The sequence below is a fragment of the Ciona intestinalis genome, chromosome 10 (assembly GCF_000224145.3).
Source record: "Ciona intestinalis chromosome 10, KH, whole genome shotgun sequence".
In the NCBI taxonomy this organism is placed as follows: domain Eukaryota; kingdom Metazoa; phylum Chordata; class Ascidiacea; order Phlebobranchia; family Cionidae; genus Ciona; species Ciona intestinalis.
In genome coordinates, this window is record NC_020175.2 from 4,563,900 (window position 1) to 4,575,799 (window position 11,900).

Here is an 11,900-nt window from a genome sequence, read left to right on the forward strand (position 1 = left end):
TGTAGTTGTTTTATTTGTATTTTCTCACAGCACAGTTTTACAACTCATAAAACGAAACCTGGTTAGTACGTGTTTGCATGCGAGTTGTCACTATCAACTAAAGTCACGAAAAGTGTATCAATCAACGAAAACATTGAACATTTTAATACGCAGCCATATATAGCCAATGGAGACAAGGCCAATATTTTTTTCTATGCAATTTTATCGCTCGACCTTCTAATTTTAAAACCTCATTAAGATTGCGTATCCTAAATCGTAAAAACGCAAAAACCCGTTCTTAGGGAAACTACGTCAGAATATATGACTCGCGGCACAGACGCTATTAGGAACAAACGATCAACGTCATAATTTAATTAATTTTCCCAAACATTATGAACTTTTACTAATTAGAATCAAATGATTGCGCCGAATTTGATAACAGTCTATCGGTCAAGCTGACAAGGGTTACTAATGTATCCGTATGATGTCTGCCAATATAGAACAGCTTTCGGTCCAAATTTAGCGTCCGACTTATCACGAGGTATAATAGGAAATGGTTGCAAGAAACTGTTTTCCTGTGTAGTGTGATTTGATCGAGTAGTTTGGGGAGAAAGTATAACTTCGCAGTGACCACATGACGCGTCACTCATCCGCTGCGTCATATGTTTAGCGTGTGTTACGTCATAATTGGTTGGGTAACAAAGACGGGGAATCGGCGGTAAATGGTTCACTGCTAAATAGACAAGACGAGATGCAGTTCATCTATAGTGTACGTATTTGAAAAAGATGGATTACCGTTAAGTTTGTTTAACTTTTATAAGTTACTTCTAACATAAAATAATTCTGTTTCTTCGAATATCAGTAACGAATATCAGATTAATAATTATACAACAAAGAGAAAGGGAATAAACAGAAAACGGCAGTCGTTATACACACGCTCCGAGTAGAACACTATACTTAAGTAAATGTTTCAAATAAAAGCGCAGCTGTTAAACCCGAACAAACCATTTGACATTTATATGGTGATGATTCTAGCTACATGTAATGAATGTAAGGCGCTGCTAAAGGAGTTATATTTTTAATTCGATTGACAACACAAGCTTTGATATATATGTCTAAACAACGCTTTGGGAAACTGTGTGTTAAACAAAACACAGCGTGTGCTTACTGCAATAAGACCTATAGTGTGGGAATATGTAAACTTGTTTCCTCTGATATCAAAACTTTAATTTTATTATGTCGCTAATTGTTTAACAGCACAATTAATAATTTGGCAAATTTTCGGAAGTTTTAATTTAGGAAAATTGAGTTCTTAATAATATGACGTAACTATACGTGATGACGTATTGAGTGGTATTTAATTTTCTAAATAATAATTATAATAGTGATTATCCTTGTATAACCTAAACAACTTAATTTCGTGTTAATTATATGAAACTTAATGCTTTTTAAAATCAGATAATCGAGACTTCGGTGTCATCGCGACTATTTATAGTCATCTCATAAACAACTTTTATGGGAATTCCTGTTTTCGCCGCGTGCCGAAATTATTACAGAATAATCATCAGCAAAAATACGTCAAGCGTCGGAAAACTATATAGTGACGTCACAGAGTGTTCGTGGTCCTACCGCGTGCGATCGCTGCTCTGACGTCATAATAACAGAACAATCGCCCCCGGGCTTTAGTTTTAATAGAATCCCCCCAATTTTAAAAGTCTCAGTCGTGGCTAACGCGCAAATGCATTGATGATATTCCAAAGCGAAGTACTGCAGATTTATAAAAATATACAGATAGGGAATAAAATTAAACTGCGAGTTAAAAACGTGAAAAAAATAAGAAATAAGAAAATGTATTTTTATGTTAGAATGATGCATTTATAATCCTCGCAGCTTATAATGGTATTTGTATATCGGTAAAAGGGCATGGAGAATGTAAAGGTTATCGGTGCCTGATTTGTGCACGCTTGTTTAGCTTGTTTTGTTCACAGTTTTCAGTGTTTTAATTTTACCTATATCGAAATCAAAACAAAACTGCCGACCCGTCTAATTAGAAGTATTTTCATTAAATTTGAAATTCTTTTGATATGAATGTTTTGTTTTGATTTAGGTTCAACTTTCACAGGTGAATATAATCAAAGTTAGTCTTGTGAGATTTAAATCAAAATAAAAAAAATGGTTTTGCACAGCAGTTGGTAAGTATCGAATTTTCTCTATACTTTAATTACTTTCTTGTTCAAATTTTACCAACGGTTGTTTTCATGCTTTGGCCGCATTTACCTCTTTACATATGGAAGGGTGGGGAAAGACGGGACATGTTTAGCACATGATATCCAAATATCCTGATTGTGTTTTAAATAATTAAACAGTAAAGTTGCTTAACTTATGTTATATAATATATAAGGGGAAAATACTAACTTACAAAACTATTTATTATATAGTAGGGTGGGGTAAAATGGGACATCTTTTCCTTACATTTTCTCATTCTATTTAGTAGTAAACAAAGAACAATAAAATAATTATAAAACTGTATTCGCACGACTTCCATAGACCGTTGTTAAATACATTGAATTAGTTACTGATGCGGTCACCTCCAAGTCGCCGTTCGACGAACCAAATAATTAAACTGGCAAATTAATTTGTTTGCCTATTTAGACCACGTTTTGTCCTCCGGCTTTTTGACTACAAGCATGGAAACATATAGGAAAAGAAAATACTCTCATTTCATCAGATGCATATATTAAACATCCGTCCTTCAAGAGTATAAATAACTACGCAATATCACGTATCTTAAATGTAGTTATCTTGCCACACATTATTATCACGTTCATATTGTCTTTTAAATTATATGTCATTGCTAAAAATACAAAACATCATTTTATTTTTAGGCTGCTGCTGATATTCTGTGCTGCACTAATTCCTAATGTGTCCCATGGCCAGAGTAGCGTTTGTTCCAGTGAGTAAAACTAACCATTAAAAAATAAAATTTCCGAGTAGATATATATGCAACTTATAGCTATGCCAATTTTGTTTTTCTTACTTTAAAGGCAAGTTTTAAATGGTATCCTTATTTTACTTACAGCCAGCTTGGGTTGCGTGGATTGCTTTTCTTGGTGCCAAGCAAACGCAGCATCTTGTACAACGTCACCGGCACTCATGGGAAGTTACTGCAAGAAAACTTGCAACCTCTGCGCATCAAATAGCCCAGGTGAAAATAGGCTTATTTTCTTACGCTGATGTTCCTCTGATTATTTTCATAGTGTATTTATACACGATCACTGAAAATCATGACTTACTGAGAATATATATGATTAGACCATTATACATGCATAATATATTAGCTATGAGACTTATATTAGAAACATGCTTAATTTAAACTAATTGCTAAATTATTAAAACTTGAAATTATTAGGATTATTACGTTTAAGCAACAAATGAAGGTTGTTTTCTAACAATTTTAAACATTATACAAACTGCATCAACCGCTTTGAGGCCTTTATCTTTAACAAAATCAACACCATAACTGACATAGTTTTTGCATAAATATTTATCTCTTGGCATTTATATGCAGCTTGTATAGCGAAAGGATGCAACCACCGCTGCATAGAAAGAACCGGATCGGAACCGGTTTGCGCCTGTTTTGAAGGTTTTCGCCTGGAAGCAAATGGTAGAACATGTGTAGGTAAGACAATGTTAATTGAAATAGGTCTCATATTGTACAATTCACAAACCTGAATAATAGGCCCAATATGGGGTATAGAATGGAATATCGTTAGCACATGATATTCCATATTTCCCGGTCGTGTTTTTAGCAATCAAAACGCTGTTTTAAATTCGCGAGGGTTATATATAAATCAAGACTGGTTTAAACGGCTTTGATTTAAAAAAAACACATTTTTTTATAGTATAGTAAGTTTTCAACATTTTTTTATAGTATAGTAGGATGGGAGAATACGTGAAAATAGAATAGAAACGTGTCCCATCATTTCCCACCCTACTATATAGAGTCTAGTCGTATAAATTCGGTATTCAAAGGAACAATGGAAGTTTGGTTTATGTACACATATGTTCACTTTTCTAAAGCTATTTTTCTATAGATATTGATGAATGTGCTGAGAATAGCACTTTGTGTTCGGATCCAAATTTGCCGAATTGCAACAACACTCTGGGTCATTACGTTTGTACCGCATGTGGATCTACACCGAACAGACATGCTTACTACGAGAGGAATGAATGCTGCAAGATGTCCGGTGGTAAGAACGCTAACTAGATTTAGATGTGGTTAAAATATTACAGCGAGCTTTGACTAACATGTCACCCGTTACATTCATTCGTAGTGACTCGTAAGCTGGCACAGGGTGTGTGAAACAGAGCATCAGTATTTATATATCAGTAAAAAAAATCCATTTTGTAATCACCCACAAAGTTGGATACGTGGTAATTCGTAAGCGTAAGCCTGTGTTATAAAGACTGTCCTTGTCCCGCCAAATGCCAGGTTAAATAGATATAGCATTTATTCATTTACTCAATGTATAGTATTAAATGGCACATAGGGTACAGTCAGGTATATTTATTTATAGCTACGGCTGTATATTTACTAAAGACAGCTGGCAATGACGAAAACTGTAGCACCGTAAGTCTTATAAGTTATAGTCCAGTGGTACCCTGCCACTGTTCATCTTGCCCCGAGTCGCTGTCCCATACAGACAATTATATAGAAAATATTTGAGACAATATGTATTTACCGCGTCTTTTTGTGCCTCTTGTGAATAGATTTTTCATGTTCCAGGCACTTGTGGAAAAAGTTCAACCAACGGTGGTCGAATAGTTGGTGGAAAACGTGGTCGTATTGCCAGGTGGCCCTGGATGGTTAGTTTGTTCCTTTACTCTGTAAAGTGTAAAGAAAATTGCTAACCACTGTCCTACGGGGTGGAACATAGGCATTACCTGTGTATACCCCATTGTATGTACCCACCAATACAAAACGTGCCATTCACAGGATACTTAACGTGTTAAACATGCACGCCTGCATGCTTCGTTTGCAAAGATAAAGCAGTGTTGAGTTATTTGTTAGCCTCCACAATTTACCCTTTTTTATTATTTTCAGGCGTATATTGTAATTGGAAGAAACCTTTGCGGAGGAACTCTTTTATCGTCCGGTTGGGTGTTGACAGCAGCCCATTGCTTTGCGTAAGTTGAAAGTTTTACTGTTATGCTGTGCATTAGAAATTAAAGTATCTTCGGTAGGCGTTCAGGTTACTGTCAACAAAAAACAGTTTATACGAAACATTGTTATTTACGTTAACGCGAGGACCGTTAGCTGTTTAGATCCATAGCCGGGGCTGTTCGTTCAATAGCTCGCTTTGCTTGTTTCGCGACATAATTAGGCGTCATGTATACCTCTTAAAGGTCATACATGTATTCGTTATAGAAAACACGAATGAGTTCTGTATTGTACGGGTCCCAATAAATTGTTTAAAAAGAACAAACACAAAATTTAGTTATGTTAAATTTAATAAATGTATATAACACATGCTAGTTTGAAAATTTCATTTACCGCTTTTCTTTTATCTTCAGATCTATAAGAAACAACAACCCCAGCACCATTAACGTCATATTGGGTGTTGTTGATACAATTGATTCAGGAAACATACATGAACAATCTTTTTCTGTTACAAGAGTAAGTTTTGAAATAATTTTTCATATTTTTTCACAACCAATATCTTAACCACTGAACTAAACAATAGTAAATATTTTTTTGTAGTGTTTAAAAATGTTTAGATCGAACTATTAGCATTTATTTCACAGGATTAAATTATAAATGTTTTTAATTGATCCTATTACTTTATTTAATAGTACCCAACTTAAAAATAAACTTTTTTTTCAGCTTATAATTCATCCAGACTACAATTTCCCAAATAACGACCTTGCATTGCTACAACTGGATCGCGATGCTCTGATTGATGCAGCTTTTGTGAAACCTGTCTGTCTTCCAAATGGAGAGGAACCACCCGAAGGGGAGAAATGCTGGGCAACTGGATATGGAACAATAGGTCAATACATTTAAATGCTATGAAAAAACTTTGGTAATAGGTTATTTATGTTTTTTTGAACGGTATTTTGAACGGTAGGTAAAATGGGTCCCATTTAAGTAGAGCAATCCTTATTTTGATATGCAGGTTATTTTTGCATAAAATGGATTTGGAATTCTCTGAGTAAATAAAGTGGTATTCATTTTAAATTAAACAAAATTTTCAGCTTTTGGAGGAGTGGCGGCTAAATCACTTCAAGAAGTTGATTTACCAATCGCTGACTTAGCGCACTGTGAGCGAATTTATTCCAATCTTACAAATCGAGTCAACAGAACAACGATGTTGTGTGCTGGATATATCACTGGTCAAAAGGATACATGTCAAGGTAATGGGGTTTAAACTAATATTCTGCTTCTGCACAGCATGCACTGGTAAATACATAAACAAATGAATGTCACTTATTTTATTTAACATGGCAGAGCAAAGTCAGATTTTTGAGTTTTAACACGGGTTAATGTTTGAATAATTCATTATTGACATTAATTTTAAACAAAATTACTGCTACCTAATACAATATTGTTTAACTCCTTTTTAGGGGATTCTGGTGGCCCGCTTGTGTGCCAACGATGCAAAAACTGTGACTGGTACTTGGCTGGTACAACATCTTTCGGAAGAGGATGTGCAAGACCTGGCTTCTTTGGAGTTTACACAAAAGTTTCATTCTTTGAGCAGTGGATTTCATCTTACACCAATATTGCTATTAATCCGGGGCAATGTGTCAAACCATGTAAGACCTATTTTGTGTCTTTTTTATTTACCCCAAAATATTATATAACAGTTTATCTCATTGCCTTGATTTTTAATACTGCTTTTGTTATTGATAATGAGCTCTAAGAATTACCTGGTGACATTCTCTGGGATACTGAACTGGAAATTTCTAACTTACGGCTTGCGCAGTAAATGGTTTTGTTGTCTTTTCATTTTAAATATTTTTTAACCTCTGTATATTCTGTCTTTTCATTTTAAATATTTTTTAACCTCTCTACCGTAATTGTGCAAACAAAAGTTATTATTACTAATTATTATAATTAAAAAAAAAAATTTTTAGCGTGGACCACATGGGGTTCATGGACACCGTGCGCGTCATGCTCAGGGTCGTCATCTCGGATCAGATTTTGCGCAAATGGTTCACCAGGTGATCCTGGATGCGATGGGTTGCAAGAAGAATTTCGACAATGTTCTACCGTCTGTAGTAAGTGTATTACTAGTTACATTTCATAAACTCTAATTTATATGGGTGAGATCATTCTTGAAGAATTAGCCTATTATTCCAACATCCATTTTATAAATACCTTATATAACATATTGATGATTGAGCAGAAGAAGTTGCATGACAATGGCTTTATGTAACACCATTTTACAATGCCTGATCTTTATAATGTCCAGGTTATTTTTAATTTTCCACTGCTTCATTTTTATAATACCTAGGCTATTTTTTAACTAAACTTATCCCCCAGCACAACCAACTTGGGCTGAATACGGAGAATGGGGTTCATGCTCAGTGACCTGCGGTGACGGGTCAAGGTCCAGAAGTCGAATCTGTAGGAACGGAAACATTGGTGACCCTGGGTGTCCTACTGGTGGTGAAACTGCAACAGAGGTACATAAACTTCAGCAAGATTAATCTAAAAACGCTTTATATTACAGAAAAAATACAGTATGTTAAGACTGCAGCTTTATAAAAATTATTCAACAATTTTCTTTAAAAAAATGTGTTTTAGTCAAAAATGTTAACAGACAGCTTTGTATATTTTCAACTTTGCAGATTGTGCGGATCTTTTTTTCTTTAATACCTTTAACAATCAAATAATAGTTTAAATTGCTATTGTGACTATCATTTTGCCATCACATGAGGATAGATAATTTACATTTATTATTTTGATTTCTTTTAGGCATGCACAACTGGAGTCCGTTGCCCAACCTGGTCAGCTTGGTCTGACTATGGAGTTTGTTCAGTCACATGTGGAGGTGGAACTCAAGAGTCAACTCGAACTTGTAACAACTACGGTCAAACTGGAGTCACTTGTGATGGTCGAGCTACAAGATCTCAGAGTTGTAATTCACAGACATGTCCACCACCAAGTAATATAACATTAGTATTTATTTTTAAATAGAATTTGTTTTTCTTCTTAATGATTTATGTTCACAGAGAAACATATGACATAAACACTTTAATTCACATACCTTATGCATTATGTTTTTATACAACTTTAATGTACAATTATTACTATGGTTTTAATATGGTGCAAAAATATGTGGTTTGCTGTGTGACCTTATTAACAAGTGCATTTTATTTATCATGTATTTCCACCAACAGCGTGGGCAGCATACGGTGCTTGGTCTGATTGTACACGGCAATGTGGGGTAGGTGAAAGAACACGAGTTCGAACTTGTCTCAATGGAGCCATAGGTTCTGCTGGCTGCCCGACTGCTGGAGTTTCTCAAACTGAAGCTTGTAACACACAAAGTTGCCCATCAAGTAAGTAATATAAAAGTATTTAACAATGTATAAACATGTTTTTCAACATTGTTATATGTAACACATGTAACTAGCAATATTCTGTTACTTCTGCTAACAGGCATTTGCAAAATTTACAAACATTGTAAAGAATCTTTTAGCAGCTCATGTGGTATGAAAAACGTAGTGTATTTCCCTGATGAAGTCTTACCTGATGGTAGACAAAACATTAGAAATGCACTATGTTTTAATACCAGATAAGCTGCTAAAAGATGGGTAAATAACCATGTTTCTAATTAATGATTAGTTATAAGCCATTTACTCCTTATGCAACTGCAAACAAATATGTGTCTAACTTTTAGGCATTAAATTTATTACAGTAGGCGATAATAATTTTTGGTTCTTCTTTTATACAAAACAGCGCATTAGTAGAACTCTGGAAAGTCCTTATCTAATGTATTGACCACAATCCCAAACCAACAATAAACAAAGCAGCATTAATGTAATAAAATTTCTATTTTAAGCAAAAATCACATTCTGTAATACAACCCATAACAGGCAAAAACATAACTTTATTGCATTTAACATGTTATATTTAAAATCTTAGAATCTGGATTATTATTAACTGACAAGTAATTGGAAACTGGCTAAACTTATAGTGGTTTTCCCCACTTATGAGTAATACATGATTCAGCATGGTACTGGTTTGGTTTGTCATTTAAAACTTATAATGACTGAAGTGTTTGTTACTTATTTTGGTCAAAAACACAACAGTGCTTGACATGCAGTTCATGTCCATATATAGTGTCAATCTTGACTCTTTTTTGAAAATCAAAACCAACAATTTGTACTTGGATATATTTCTATGCATTAAATATCATGTTATCGTAACTTTGTATATTATGTTATGCATAAGTTTGCATATCACTAAATATCATGTTAATGTATGTTCTGTAGGTTTGTATACTTATCATTTTTTTGGTAATTTTTTCACAGATCCCACTTGGTCAGCATATGGTTCATGGTCTGGCTGTTCAGTAACTTGTGCGTCTGGAGTACGAACCCGCTCAAGAAGTTGTGTTGGTGGGAATATAGGAGACGCAGGATGTGAATCTGGTGGCCAAACAGCTAGTGAGGTAATGTGATGGTAGATGTTGTATGGAGTTATTAACTTAGAGAAATATACTTTAAGCTTTTGAAGACCCACACATTCAGTATAAATGAATAGAAAAACTTTGGAAACCCATATTCTGAAACTATTTTACAGAATTTTTGTAATTATAAATTAGCATAAATAGACAATTGAACATAAACATAAAAGTTAAACTGTAAAAAACAACCTATCCTAATCAATTTGCGAATCAATACTGAGACTTGAGAAGCATTGCTTATCCAATAATGTTACGTGGTGTTACTAAAACTTTAAGTTGCAATTTTCGACAATACTAAAGCTATTAGGCTACTAAAAAGTATAAAAAAAAGTTTTAATAAATATTTGTAAATGCCATATTTTGGTTACATTTATTAAATTATGTGTAAATTATTTGATCTTTTATGTAAGTAATTTTAGACTTTGCTTCTACCAGGCATGCACAACCGGAATCCGTTGCCCAACCTGGACAGCTTGGTCTGATTATGGAGTTTGTTCAGTCACATGTGGAGGTGGAACTCAAGAGTCAACTCGAACTTGTAACAACTACGGTCAAACTGGAGTCACTTGTGATGGACGAGCTACAAGATCTCAGAGTTGTAATCCTCAGACTTGCCCAAGTAAGCTTTATTAATTATGGGTTAGGCTACTAATTTACTAAATTAGGGGTTAATAATTTACCAAAATTATGGGATAATTCACTAATTAAGTTTAATTGATATTTTTCTCATTAAGTTTAATTGAATGTAAACTCATTATGTAATAATGCATTTTTCAAAATATACTATATAGTCTACCACTACAACAAACACCAAAAATTACTGAACTATTCATGGCTATTTGTAGGCCTGGTCTTTTAAAATGTTATTAACCTTGTCGTTAAATGTTGTTCTAGTTATTGTTATGATATACAATTCTGTTATTTTTCTTTTTTTATATTTCTAGGCTGGTCTGGATATGGAAGTTGGTCTGGCTGTAGTGAAACTTGTGGTGATGGAACTAAAACTAGAACAAGGACATGTAATAACGGGCAAATAGGTGATAACGGTTGCAGTCCTGCTTCTGCTGCAACAAATTCAATGGTAAGTATATTCTATGTCTTTCGTTTTAAAAACAAAAATATTTTTAAACAGACGGGTTGGCAAGGAAATACTAAATACCAGAAAGTATTCAGAAAAAATATCTTACAATTGTTTTTATAGAAGAGACCTCAAAAACCACAGCAGAATCAGCTGAAAAACCTTTTTTACTTTAAGAATAATACTTCGTATTAATTCATATAAACCTTATAACAGGCTTGCAATGTAAGGAACTGCCCACAATGGTCCAGCTGGGGATCATGGGGTCAATGCTCTTTTACATGTGGAAGTGGTACAAAAACTGCAGAGAGACAATGCAACACATTTGGCGCAACCGGTGCATCTTGTGGCGCTGGTGCAGCAAGTAAAAGTGAACCATGCAACTTGGGTGCCTGTCCAGGTATACTTAGCTTTGTGATAAACCTGTTTTATACATTTTATTGACCTACCAAATGGGTTTAGGAAAGGTCTAAATATGTTTTTGAAAAGACGAATTAGGCTCAAGCAATTGAACGCTGTAATAGACAAATCTTTAAGGAGAATTTAACAAACAGCACATTCCGAATGAACACATCTTCAGCAAAAGTTGCTTATTAAGTTGTTATAAGAGCCCGTTTCGGAAACCTTTTGTTTTGTTTTACAGTGTTTAGCGCTTGGAGTGGATGGAGCACTTGCAGTGCAAGTTGCGGTGGAGGGCAACAAACACGTACTCGCACATGCTCTAGTCCAGGCAACTGTGATCCTGATGCTTTTGGAACAGCTTTGTCTGGCTCACAAGCTTGCAACACTGATGCCTGTATAGGAGAGTGGGGTGTGTGGGTGAACAGTGGAACATGTTCAGCTGCCTGTGGCCCTGGAGCAATTCAACAAACACGAGAATGCATTGGGGGAACAGCTGGGCAACCAAACTGCGTTGGTTCCACACAACAAACTGCTGCTTGTAATGTTGCTGCTTGTACATGGGGGAACTGGGTTGCTTGGACAGCTTGTACAGTGACCTGTGGAGGGGGAACTCAAACTAGAAGCAGGTATATTAGATTGCGGCATTATTATAGTGTGGTGTGTGTCTTAAAATATTTTAAAATATTTACAATGAGAAGATTGTTTAAAAAAGTATTGGTGTATTTCTTTTTTTATACCACTTT

The 11,900-nt window shown here is 34.8% G+C and overlaps 1 protein-coding gene across 1 annotated transcript; it reads left to right on the top strand.

The window, feature by feature from the left end:
* Nucleotides 1–2,057: 2,057 nt before the first annotated feature.
* On the top strand, nucleotides 2,058–11,783 carry LOC100177237 (A disintegrin and metalloproteinase with thrombospondin motifs adt-1; the record flags this gene model as incomplete). The annotated part of the gene is given in 20 exon segments (XM_009861713.3): nucleotides 2,058–2,171; nucleotides 2,865–2,932; nucleotides 3,059–3,184; nucleotides 3,548–3,658; nucleotides 4,074–4,229; nucleotides 4,766–4,845; nucleotides 5,084–5,166; nucleotides 5,554–5,656; nucleotides 5,864–6,029; nucleotides 6,235–6,393; nucleotides 6,604–6,795; nucleotides 7,117–7,260; nucleotides 7,526–7,668; nucleotides 7,961–8,150; nucleotides 8,386–8,547; nucleotides 9,523–9,662; nucleotides 10,113–10,296; nucleotides 10,622–10,758; nucleotides 10,972–11,155; nucleotides 11,399–11,783. Coding segments are annotated over 20 exon segments (2,933 nt in total), but the record flags the coding sequence as incomplete, so codon positions are not given.
* Between the last annotated feature and the right edge of the window lie 117 nt (nucleotides 11,784–11,900).